This window comes from Typopeltis vanoorti, chromosome 20 (assembly GCF_054136105.1).
Source record: "Typopeltis vanoorti isolate ZY-2024b chromosome 20, IOZ_Tvanoo_1.0, whole genome shotgun sequence".
In the NCBI taxonomy this organism is placed as follows: Eukaryota; Metazoa; Arthropoda; class Arachnida; order Uropygi; family Thelyphonidae; genus Typopeltis; species Typopeltis vanoorti.
This window is the reverse complement of record NC_143568.1, coordinates 82,755,184-82,769,035: the sequence shown is the minus strand read 5'-3', so window position 1 is coordinate 82,769,035 and position 13,852 is coordinate 82,755,184. Positions and strand designations below refer to the sequence as shown.

The 13,852-nt window shown below is 36.1% G+C and overlaps 1 protein-coding gene across 3 annotated transcripts in view; it reads right to left on the bottom strand.

Moving 5' to 3' along the window:
* Positions 1-12,024, bottom strand: part of LOC150095606 (heat shock factor 2-binding protein-like) — a 142,567-nt gene extending 130,543 nt beyond the window's left edge. For 2 of the 3 annotated variants that reach the window (XM_090410382.1, XM_090410384.1), the window contains exons 1-2: positions 3,756-4,725; positions 1,679-1,762 (exon numbers count right to left, since the gene is read on the bottom strand). In XM_090410382.1, coding sequence (XP_090266508.1) covers positions 1,679-1,762 — 84 coding nt within the window. In that variant the 5' untranslated portion in view covers positions 3,756-4,725. Of the gene's footprint in view, positions 1-1,678; positions 1,763-3,755; positions 4,726-11,988 lie in introns of those variants that run through there. The other variant, XM_090410383.1, reaches the window with a different exon arrangement.
* Between the last annotated feature and the right edge of the window lie 1,828 nt (positions 12,025-13,852).

Sequence of the window (13,852 nt, the reverse complement as noted above, 5' to 3'; positions counted from 1 at the left end):
ATTTAGATATATGTTTCTAGTGATTAATTAATTTTATAATAGCAAAGATATTATAATTTTTCTTTAGACATTATTAGCACTAGGACAGGGAATTCTAATATAATTTTTAAATGATCAGTCTCATAAATAACTGATCATTAAAACTATCAAAATGTTACCCTACTTTTGATTACTTGTTAACAGTGGCAGGTACACCAACCTGCCTAATCAAATATAATGGTTCTCCCCTTTTTCATTAACTTAATTAACATGATTGCCATGATGGATAACACCATTTCTATAACAGGGAATTTTCTTTTATAAACAATAACCTGAACCTGAAAATAATCAGGTTATTACCAGTAATGATAAACTGACAGTTGTCATCAAACAGACAATGAAATGTCAAACTGTTAATATCCAAAAATATAAGAATTATATAATTCTATTCTATTCTATAATATTCTACAATAATGTTACCACTGAGTTAGACAAGGGGAATGGATACATCATGATACTTTTGGATTTTGATAAGGCTTTTGACAGAATAAAGCATGAAGACTGCTGCATAAATTGAAGAATATAGGATTGGATTATAACCTATTGGCATAAATAATAGGATGGCTGACTGACAGATATCAAAAAGTCATATATGAGGGGATGTGAATCTGCAAGATTCAAGATAACAAGTGATGTGCCTCAAGAATCAGTCCTTGGTCCATTGTTATTCAATCTATACATTGAGAAGGATTTGAATATGCGATATACAGCTGTTTGCTGATGATACAAAGATAGGTAAGGTGTGCTACTGATATGCAATGCTTGCAAATGATTTGAATAGGCTAGAATTGTGTACATGTGAAAATAACTATCAATTCAATGTTAATAAATGTAAGGTCATTCTAATGTAAGGTCATTATAAGGTCATGGTAGGATCATGCACTTGGGTGTGATTAGATATTCAATGTCGTATTATATTGGTAGGATTATGCTACAAGAAACTGATCAGGCTAGGGATCTTGGAGTTTTAGTAGACAGGAAGTTGAAATTCATGGGTTATATAACAAAAATTGTAAATAAAACTCAGAGAGAATAATTGCAAGCTGAAACGAGCCTTTACCTATAAAGATAAGAAAGTCATTTTTCCTCTTTACAAGGCCTTGATAAGACCTCACTTGCACTATAGCATGCAGATCTGGTCTCCTGGTTTCCATGGTGATTCTGATACAGTGGAGAGAGTGCAAAGGAGAATGTCAAAAATTATATCACGATTGTGGAATACTGATTATGAAGACAGATTGAGAATATGTAGGCTGCAAACACTAGTAAACAGGAGAAAGAGGGATGATATGATTGACACAAACTTCTGAAAGGGTTATACAAGATACTAACAGGTGGAATTTTTCATTTACAGAGGGCGGAAAAAGGACGAGAAGGCACCCTTCAAAGTTGAGAATGAATGCTCTCGAAAAGGGGGTGAGGGCTAGATTTTTCTCTCATAGAGTGGTGCATGATTGAAATGAAATGCCCTTGGATGATGTGTGTACAAGCAGTGTGAATGAATTCAAGAAATGGTGTGAATAGTATTGCCTCCCTTGTGAGTTCCTGACTCCCTTTAGGTCTCTCTTGATAATCTCAAGAATTTAAATTTATTCAATGCTTAACACATCAGACAAATTAGCTTCAAAGTTTCACATACAATGTTATACCCAATAGATGTAATCTGGGCCTCACAATGTTTGCTTTCTGGAAAGTTTCCTTCATTTAAAGAGTTCATCTTCATCTAATAAGATAAAAATCAGAAATGAATATTGCCAAGTTCGATTACTATTATTATTATGATTAATAATAAATTTTCATATAACGAGCACAGTTGTATAGGGTGTCCCAAAATTCACGCAAGATTTAAATTTAGTGCCATTTGTGTGGTAAAGTGTTACCAACGAGAATAAAAAGACAGCTGACAGTTCAGGGTTATTAAAAATGAAGCGATACACGAAAGAAATGCATTTTCATTGTTGAGCAATATTTTAAAAATAATGAAGGTTTGGCAGCTACAGTTCGCAATTTTCGTACAAAATATGGTTGGAATAGTGACTTAACTTCATCAACTGTGAAAAGATTAATTAAAAAATTCAAGGAAACTGGATCAATTAGTGATCTTATACACTCTGGCCGTCCTTCAACAAGTCGTTCAACAGAAAACATCGAAGCAGTTCGTGAGAGTGTTGCTGAGAGTCCAGGAACATCAATTCGGCACCGTGGTCTTGAATTGGGTATTTCGAGAAACTCTCTACAGCGTATTCTCATGAAAGATTTGCATCTTTATGCTTACAAAGTTAAATTGACTCAAGAACTGAAGCCTACTGACCACACACAGCGAAGAGAGTTCGCTGAATGGATTATGGAACAACAACAATTGATGCTTATTTTTTGAAACAAAATCATCTTCAGCGATGAGGCTCATTTTCATCTTGATGGCTTCGTTATTCGACAAAATTGTTGCATTTGGGGTTCAGAAAATCCACGAGTGATTGTTGAGAAACAAATGCATCCACAACGTGTCAATGTTTGGTGCGGATTTTGGGCTGGAGGCATCATCGGTCCATTCTTCTTCGAAAATGCGGCTGGTAAGGCAATAACAGTTAATGGTGCTTGCTATCGCGACATGATAATCCAGTTTTTTGTGCCTAAATTGCAAGATATGGATGTGGATGACATGTGGTTTCAACAAGACGGTGCCACATGCCATACAGCCTGAGAAACAATTCAATTACTGCATGAGTCATTTCCTGGTCATGTAATTTCCCGTTTTGGTGATCAGAATTGGCAGCCCAGATCATGTGACTTAACACCGTTGGACTTTTTTCTTTGAAGTCTAAGGTTTATGCCAACAAGCCTATGACCACCTTGAAGGAGGAAATTGAGCGCTGTATCAACGAAATTCAGCTACATTTATGCAAAACGGTCATGGAAAATTTCGACAAAAAGAGTGCGTATGTGCCAGCAAAGCCGTGGAGGCCATTTTTACCAGATATGCTATTCCATGCATAACCCTATACTGTATACTTTATGAATCAATAAGAAATTACAATTTTTAATTAAAAACCTGTGTTTTCTATCAAAATTACTTCTTGCATGAATTTTGGGACACCCTGTATATGGAACCATCACAACATAACACCAAGACAAAATATAATCACTTTTCTTTTGCATTATTACATTAGATTTTTTTTAACATTTTATTCTATTAATATAATCTGCTTAATCAGCTTATTTGACATTTGAAATTATAACATGACCAAAGATACTAATTATATTCAATTCCAGGCAAAATATATATTCCTGTTTTAATCCATTATTCAAGCATAAGGCAACATACAATATGAACATGAAGTATCTTCACAACTAGGATATTTGTACATACAGGCTGTTGACTTCACATTGTTAATAATTGGTTGATTTTTATATAGATAAGGATATTCATAGATATTATATCTTAATATTAATCCTACCATAGAGATGATCTCTGTTTCTAACAATTATTTTTTTTATTTCCGAGTGTACCTATATGTTATTATATGCACAAGGGTTCACTCCAATTGGTGCAATGATCTTAACTCTTTCTTTCAGAATCCAAATAATCATTGACTCAAGACCAAAATACAAAATAAACACATTTAATAAAATAAAAACAATATATATACACTTCAAACAAATATTACATAACTAAGTACAAATTAATTGGATCCAAGGCCTTTAAAAAATAAACTTACACTTAAGACTAGACTAAACACTTTGTATGCACAATCACAAAATGTTCATCGCTAGTTTCTTTCTCTGTCAAGGCCCTTTTCAATAGATATATGACTCTATTCTTCATTTTTACAGGATCCTTTCTCATCACTTATGTAACACACATTAATTCTTCCTGACTTAATTCTTTCTCTTTTCTTCAGAAGAAATAATAGTCAGACTTAATTCTTTCTCTTTTCTTCAGAAGAAATAATAGTCAGACTTAATTCTTTCTCTTTTCTTCAGAAGAAATAATAGTCAGATCCGGCGTCCTTAATACAGATGAAACTTCCTAATCAGAGTTTTCTCGAACATTCCTTTAGAACGTAAATAGCAAATTCTTCTTTTATTCACTAAATGCTTATTGACAGTCTTAACTCATCATCATCATCATCATCTTCCTTATACCCTCTTTTACCTTGCGGTATCGAGGGTCCATTGATCATCGGACCTCACTCCGTTTTTACAGGATAAGGTGGTCAGCCTTATGCCCCGGTGTATCCTATGGCCTGTAGTGTTGAGTTCTCAAGGCCAGTTTGCCTGCTTTGCGGGATGAAAAACCCCAGAATAAACTGAGAAATAACCCTGCTGTCCACACCCAAGACTGGTTAACTTGGCTATGGCTGAGGAAGATCCTTCAGCTCCTCACGTCACCGAATCGAACCTAGGACACTCCTTCCCCAGGCATATAGTTGCGAAGCGCATAGCCACTAGGCTAACCACGCGGACTTCTCTTCCACTTTAAAAAACACAGTTCTAAGATTTCCTTCTCGGAATCTACTACTAATCTTTCAATTAGTGTTTCCTCCAATATTCCGTTTAAAACGCATATAGCAATATTTTCCTTTATTCATCAATACTTATTCCACTTTGAAACTTAATAGTTCCACAATTCCTTTTTCGGAATATACTATTAATTTTCTTCCGACTTTCACATAAAAAAAACTTAAGTTCCTCCGAACCTAAATATCTGCTAGCCTGTGTTCTAAATTCCTCCCGAACGCTCTCTTGTTTACAGCCATTACTCAGATACCGAACGCTTTCTTGTCAGCTGTCAATCACTCATTGAACTTCTCGGCAAGCATGCGCACTCCTTGAAAATGAAAAGCGAGAAACTAGGTGTATAATGGCTGACACGGTTGTTTCCGTTAGCGATAAGAGAATGTCTTCATAAAACACAAAGCTTAATATTTCAAACCATAATAAATTTGTTTAAAGTAATACAACTATTCAAATCCAGTAAGTACATTAAATTTTTAACTGCTTTACATATCACTTTTAGCAAAACAATTTCCATAACGAGCACATCGCAAGTGCCGACAATGCGTGTTATGAAAACAAAACTAATAAACATACTAACATAAACAATACGTAAAAATATTCAGAATTTTAATTATGATTATTTTTACAACATCATTTGGCTCAGTATCAAATAATGCTAAATACATTTCTTTATGAATATGTATATTGCTATGCATTATAGGAAGAATAACTACTCACACTGTTTTTGACCTTTTCACCAATGAAATCATCAATCCCACTGATTGAGAATTTCATTGGTTTAATAATCTTCAAAATTCCAAAAACTCATGAGTGACCTAAAAAGGCCACTCTCTCATGTAACTCAATAAATCTCTTAAATATTTCTTAGTTAGTTCCACCAAAAACATTGTGCCAAACCACAGTCCAACAAAGCCTGCCACCATACACAAGCTTACCATTCTGACTGCAGATAGAAAGAACTCTCCAGAGCAGCTACCAGATGAACATTATTAAAATATCATCAGTGGGAGCCAGACCCAGGAAAATAAGAAAATTGGTATACAAGTAGTAAAATGGTGTATCACCATATTATTAAAATACTCTGGATCAGAGAAAGTTGTAGGAAGGTTTCCATTTGGTTTTAAACTTATTATACTTAGCACAAATTATATTCATTTCTTTTATCCTCATCCAAGTGTAACAAAGCTTGCACAAAAAGTATCTTCAACTAGTCTACTTCTATATAGAGGCTGCTGACTTCACATTAATTGCTTAGTATCCCACCATGCAAAGCACACTTCCTTAAGGATATACATTGCTATGCATTATGAAAAGGGGTAGTTTCAATCTTTGCCCAGTTTCAATCTTTACTGAGGTCTCATTATTGTGGCTCAAACACAGGAAGATAGTGTAGAGTTCAACTTTACTAAGGTTGCACACTCATTCAATCTTAGTATCTTCCTGGGTCAGGTTCCCACTGATGAGACCTCAGTAACGGTCAAACCAGTCTGAGTAGAGATCCTTCCCATAATGCACAGAAACATACACAACTATAAAGAAATGTGCTTTGCATTGCAAAATACTCAAGTAACTGACAAGAAGTCAACAGTTTCTACACAAGTAAACCAGTTGTGAACGTAGTTTGCTAATATTTATTATTATTATTATTACGTGACACTCCAAGGAGTTCAAAGACTCATCGAGAGAGGGCACCTACTCGACAACTCTCCATCTCCACCATTCAATCCATCAACTGCCCACCACCACCACCACTAGTATTTTCACAGACAATCATAAACATCCATGCCCACAACAGGATTTAAACCTGCAGCCTTTTGGCTGGAGAGCAGATACTCTAACCACTCCGCCAACCAGGCCGGCTATTTTAATCCTTACTTGGGTTTGGTGGTGGTTTAACTGCTTTTCAGTCATATCCAACTCTTGGGTAACTTTGCAGACAAGTATTCAATCTTAGTATCTCCACAAAGTATTTTTGGTGAGATTTTTCCAGGATAGTTCACTATTGCTTTCCCTAAACCCTCCATTTTCTCCAGGCTAGGGACCAGCATATAGCTGACGAATCAGACCTATAGCTGGGATGTAGTATTCATGACTGTAATCCTTGTGTGTTCATGGGCTGGTTTGCCTGTTCTGGGGAACAAAAAACCCAACTTTCCATGTGAAAAATCCCCTACCTCCTTATGAGACGTGCTAACTCACCTTCTGCCGAAAGAGATGAAAGGGTCCTCACGTCACTGATGGAAATCGAATCCAGGTCTTTCTAACCAAAGGCTTTGTCTATATCGACTGAGCTGTGGAAACTCCCTTACATGGGTAAGGATTAAAATAAAAATATAATTGATCAAATAAAACATAGTTTATAACTAAGTGAAAAAACTTCCAATTACATAAGGACTGTATAAAGCGAGTTGTAAAGCAACATTACATCAACCTGGTCTTAATGAGAATGATGCTCTACATTTATCTCAATCCTAGAAAACTGTTTTGTTAAACTCTCAACCTCACTAACTTTTATAATTTTATTATCCTTCTTCCATTATTAGATCTATGTAGCTGTAGCCCTGTGGAAATGACACTTGCATCCATAGTGAAAGTGTCATTTCTTCTTCTTCAGGCCACCTGAAGAAAAACCATTCTAAGTTCAATTCTGGCCTAGTCTCCAGCTAGAGAAACTTTTTCTGAACTTTCTTCAAATGGATTCTGAGTTAGTCAATCTCTGGTATGGACAAGTATGATTTTTCCCGTCCAGAAATTCAGGTTAATTCTGCAACTCAATAAACTGAACTCACACTATTTCAGACAATAATATATAATGTCAGGGTTAAGGAATGAAAAGTAATGATAGTTGTCTACCATACTCTCTTCCCCAATGCCTATTAAAATCATTGATAGCTTGGCCAGTTATCTGTGATGACTAAAAGTGAAGGGCTGGTCTCACCTGTTTTCAAAAGTTAGGAATAAATGGGCTACTTCTCTTTCTCTCTGGGAATAAAAGGTGTTACTGAATTTTATATCTTTTTCCATTATTTTTAAGCTATGCTTTTGCTTTTTTATTATTATTAACATCTGACCTCCATGGAGTCAGAGACTCGCTGGAGGAGGTACACACTATTGCATGCTGTGCTCATCCAACCATGCCTTAAACTAATTCAATGTGTCTACATTCACAACACATGGAGGTAATGCATTCCACTCACCAACCACTCTCCATGCAAAGAACCTTCTCATCACACCCTCCTCAGCACCATCGACAGGTATAGCATAGAGGCAGCCTGCTTCACGGTGCGGCTTAATAAGGGCACTCGTTCAGCCATATTGCTGTGGACGCCATTGCTACGCTAACAATTCCTGCTAGCATAGCAAGTGCAGAAAGAAGTTCTTCCAAGCTTAAACTGATTAAAAATTATTTGCGAGCAGCAATGACCCAAGAAAGATTGTTTGGTCTAGCAACTATATCGATAGAGGCAGACATAGCTTATAATTTAAATTTAGAAAAGCTTATAAACAGTTTCATTGTATGATATCCCCATAGAGCAAACATTTAATTAATATTATTATGTAATCGTTTTGCACTAATGTTTCTCTTATAATAAAAACAAAATAGTAATTGGAGATTTTCTTATATTTTTGTCTTATAATCCATCAGGGATGATATTTAATTGTTTACCTCAGGGCACGATCTAATCTGGTGACGGCCCTGACGTCCTTATACAGTTTCCAGCAATGGCCACTTGTTCTACCCTCCTCTCCCATTCTATGAAAAATCTCTTCCATGTCAACACCTGATAACCCCTGACTAGCTTATATGTCTCAGTCATATCCCCCCCCCTTAATCCTATTCCCGAGGTTTTGCAATTTACATTCTCCCAATCTGTCCTTGTACTCGACATTCCAAAGACCACCTTTGTGAATCTTCTCTAAACCCTTTTCAACATATCCTCATCACCCGGTGAATAAATCTGTGCACAATAATCCATATGAGGTCTGATCAAGGCCTTATACAATTGCATCATAACTTCTTTATTTCTGAATGCCAGGGGGCTCTTCATCATTGCCAATATCTGCTATGGGGGTCTTAACAACTTGTGCAATGTGGCCCCTGAATTTATTTCAGGTCCTTGTCCACCATCACTCGCAGAGCTCTCATCTCCTCTACTTTATTTAAAATTTTCCTACCAAGTGTATGCTTTGCATCCCATAGTTGCTAACCAAATTTCAAAACCTTACACACTGCAACACTGAACTGATAGTTCCACTTACCTGCCCAATGATGCAATCTACTCAAGTCCTCCTGTAATGTCATAACATCTGTTTGACTTTACATTGCTCTCCCCAGTTTTGCATCATCTGCAAACAGCTGCATATCACTAGTTAAACCCATCCCAACATCATTAACATACAAATTGAACAATAATGGTTCCAAAACTGATCCCTGAGGTACACCACTGATGACCTTCCTCTTTTGGGATACTGAATCCCCATATATAATTGTCTGATACCTAATCAACAGCCAGTCACTGATCCAAATCAGAAGTCTATTATCCAATCCCATCTGTTCAATTTATTTAACAGCTTGTTATGTGGCAGTCTATCCAATGCTTTTACAAAATCCAAGTACATCACTGTATATGCATCTCCCTTGTCCAAGGTATTTGCCACCTTGTTATAGTACATAAGTTTGTAAAACATGATCTCCCTTTAACGAATCCATGCTGATAACCACAAAGAATACTGCTGTTATCAACCCATTTCTGTATCCTACTTCTCATTAATCTCTCCAGTACTTTCACTACAACTCCAGATATACAGATTGTCCTATAACTTGAAGCTACAGCCTTATTACCACCTTCATGCAGTGGAACAATTTTACCCTCCTTCCACTCCCTTGGAACCTGATGTTGTAAAATTCTTATTAAACAGGTATGCCAATTCCCTGGAACAATCCCTTAAGATGTGTGCCGATATGTCACCAAATCCTATCGCCTTATTGACATCAAAGTTATTCATTTCCTCAAATACCTCCTCTCACTCAGAATTAAGCTATCCTCTCTTATGTCATCTACACTTAAGTTCTTCATGATTTCACACTGATCAGGATGAAACACCCTTATAAATTGATCACTGAATACCTCAAAAATGTCTTCTGCAGTAGTTAGCATTTTACCATTTTCATCCATTAATATCATCTTACCATGATCATTCCTTCTACTTGCCACATATCTAAAAAAACTCTCTAGGGTTTTTCTTTACCTGATTTGCCAATTTCTGCTGATACTGCACTTTTATTTTCCTTACTAACTGTCACTCCCCTGACTTGTTCTTTATACTCTTCATGTAGCTGATTATTACTATTATTCATCTTGTACTGCCTCCAAAGTGACTTCTTCCAGATTTCATGCTTAAGCCCCTCAATTCATCTATTTTATGCCTACTTTATTCAGCCCTTTGGAATATATTCACACATTGATGCTATTACATATTTCTTTGTCAGTTCCCAAGCAGCATTTATTTCCTTACCACTCAAATCTTCATTCCATGCTATTGCTCCAAGCTGTCTCCTAGGCTAGTCATAATCACCAGCCTTTTACTTCCACATATATCCTTTCCTCACAGAAGCCTGTATGTGGTTAGCCATGACCCAGATGATCACTCCATGATCACTCTCACCAACTGTAGGAAAGTGCATCTCCTTTATTGAATGCATTTGTCCCTTTGTTACAATAAATAAGTACACTGATAATGATCTTTCTTTAGCAGAATGCTGTATTATCAACCTAATTCTGAATCTTAGTCCTCCTTAACCTCTCCAACACTTTAATCATAACTCCAAACACACAGATTAGTCTATAAATTCAAAGCCTTAGTATTAGAGAGATGAAATATATCATAGATTAAGAACAGAATAAGGGATCTGGTTGTTAGACATAGAATTCTTGACAACTGTCAGCATGGGACTATAAAAGGTATGCTTTCCTTTAGCAATTTACTTGCATTTTATGGGGGAGGAATTAAACTCATGCTGAATGGGGGAGGGAATAACAATATACAGTGATATGTCTGGACTTAACACAAGCGTATATTATACAACAACATATATGACAAGATGCTGTGTGATAAGCTAGTAGGATGCTATGTGAGATAAAAATAGATAACTGAATAGCTGGATATTAACTGGAGAATATTAACTAGCTGAAAGGCACTAGAAAGACAAAATCTAGGCAGATTGAAACAGAACTGTTTTAGAAGACCAAAATATAAAATATGATAACATGCCCTGACAAACAACAGACAAATTTGGAGGGTAAGTGTTGAAAGGAACCATGGAATGCATTGCCTGATAGAGTGGTGAGGGCAAGAACAGTCAATGAGTGGTATGATAGACTTTGTGTTTCCTAGGAAGGACCCCCCCACCCCCATGATGAGTCCTTTGACTCCATGGAGGCCTGAATAATAATAATAATAATAATTAATATTCACTGAATCACAATGTAACATAATGCGTTACACAGATGTGGTTCAAGAATTGACACCCTGTTTTTCTCTTTCTAACAAGTTTCCTACACATAAGATGAATACAGAAAGTAGCAAAAATTCAGGACTTGTGCATGGGTTGGCAGCCTTTTTTAATATATTTATTTTTTTTTTTTCACATATGTCACAGAAAAAAAAAATTAATAAACTTTTTTTCAAAAAAAAATACTTTCCTGTATAGGGTAGGCTGAACAATGTTTGTTTTTAAAGTAAGGATAACTTGAGATGGAAAAAATGGAAATTTTCAATTGAAAACTCATAAGTTTAGAGAGGACTATTGTATTGTAAATTTAACTCAAACCAACTACTTTTAGTGCATGCATCCCAATAAAATATTTGGGGGGGGGATTCTTAGCACTTTTAAGCACATTAACCCCCCCCCCCAAAAAAAAAGAGAAAAAAATGAAAAAAAAGCCATCAAATAGCAGCAAAATACTTCTCTGTGCCAAATTCTCTAACACAGAATTTCAGATTAATATTGTATTTCTCAGCATAGTTTATTATTTTACAGTAAAACTGTTTCGTGTTAAACTGTTGTAGTCTGGACCGCACAGATTGGAGTTGCGCGATAATAAATGAAATACAACATTCTTGTGAAAGTTTAAATGAAATACAACATTCTTTAAATGAAATACAACATTCTTGTGAAAGTTTAAATGAAATACAACATTCTTTAAATGAAATACAACATTCTTGTGAAAGTTTAAATGAAATACAACATTCTTTAAATGAAATACAACATTCTTGTGAAAGTTTAAATGAAATACAACATTCTTTAAATGAAATACAATATATTTCTCTTTAAACTAATATGGTAATGTGAAACATAAAACCATCAAGTTTTTTTCATCCTGAAGAGTAGTACTTAAGCGAAAAGCCATAAAACTAAACACCACTTACACATACTATTCTTCAACACCGATTTCTCACATTTCTTGTTTTATAAAGACCGCCTATACATGGCATAACCCTGCTGGCTAAATACTTTTGAGTGGATTCTTATATTTTTAATGCTTCTGCGAAAAAAAGATAAGTTTGGCTTATATATTATGCTTGATTTTTCCTGTTTTTAGGGTGAAAAATTATTGAAATGATCATTCACTGAAATATCGAAATTTCTCAGTCAGTGGGTGCGTGTTTGCAGTAGTATACTTACAAAATGGCATGAAGAAACATTGATTTAACAAGCAAACTACCAACATTGTCAGATTTTATATTTCTGTCTTAGATTCTAAGGCACTTTTTACTGCATCAATCCACTTATATATTGGTCTTCTTCTGGGTCTTTTTCCTGCAAACTTGGCACAGAACACTTGTTTTGCTAATATTTCCTCTTCCATTCTGTTTAACTGACCATACCACCTGAGATTAGCTCTACTAACACATTCCTGAATGCTAACAATGTTAAGTATTTCCCACTATTATTATTATTATTATTATTATTATTATTATTATTATTATTATTATTATTATTCAGACCTCCATGGAGTCAAAAGACTCATCGTGGGAGGTCCTTTCTAAGAAACACAAGTCTATCAAGACTCATCGAGGGAAGTCCCTCCTAGGAAACACAAAGTCTATCATACCACTCCATAAATGCATTGACCGTTCTCTCTCTCACCACTCCATCAGTCAATGCATACCATGGCTCAACCACCCTCCGTGCAAAGAAACCACTCCTCACCCTCTTTCTCACAGTTTCCTTTCGTAACTTCCAGGGACGGCCCCTTTGTCATAACTCCCTCCCGCTGTTCAACCAAGCGAAAGAACTCCCCAGTGTCAACCCTGTAACCACCTCTCAACAGTTTAAAAGTCTCAATCATATCACTCCTCCTTCTATCCACCAAACTCTGCAGTCCACATTCCCTCAGCCGATCACCATAACTAACATTGTACAGTCCCGACACCATCTTTTTTATCCGCCTTTGCACCCTTTCCACAGTTAATTTATCCCTTTCAAATCCTGGGGACCAGATCTGAGAACAATAGTCTAAGTTTGATCTGATCAGGGTCTTACACAATGGAATGATAACCATTTTATCTCTGCAGGTCAGTGTCCCTCTCATTATTGCAGCAATTCTCTGTGTTACCTTCAATACATTTGCAATATGTCCCCCTAAATTTCGGGTTTCTATCAATCTTGTCACTCCTACTTCCTCCAGTTTAACTCCTCCTATAGAGTATGCAGCATCCCATCGATATGCCCCAACCTCAAGACCTTACATTTTGCTGCATGAAACGGAAACCCCCGTTCATTTGCCCATCTATCTAGCTTATTCATATCCTCTTGCAGGGCTACCGCATCTGCACTATTACTAATAACCCTTCACAGCTTTGTATCATCCCCAAACAACCGAATATCCCCTTGCAATCTACGAACAATGTCATTTATAATAAGGTTAAACAATATAGGTCCCAGTACTGAGCCCTGTGGAACCCCACTTGTAACCTTTTGGCTCTTTGATATGGCTCCACCACACACAACTCTCTGATACCTATTGGACAGCCAATTCTGAATCCATTTGACCAATCTGACATCCAGACCCATGTGCTGCAACTTAAATATTAGCTTATCATGTGGCACCCTGTCAAATGCATTTGCTAAGTCTATGAAAATGGCAGTATATGCTTTTGCCTCATCTAATGCTCTTGTAACTTTGTCATAAACTTTATCATCTTTATTATTATTATTCTCGTTTTTAATATATTGCCATTGATGCCATCTGTTCATGTCCCTAATCTTTCTCAGGAATCTCATATCTGT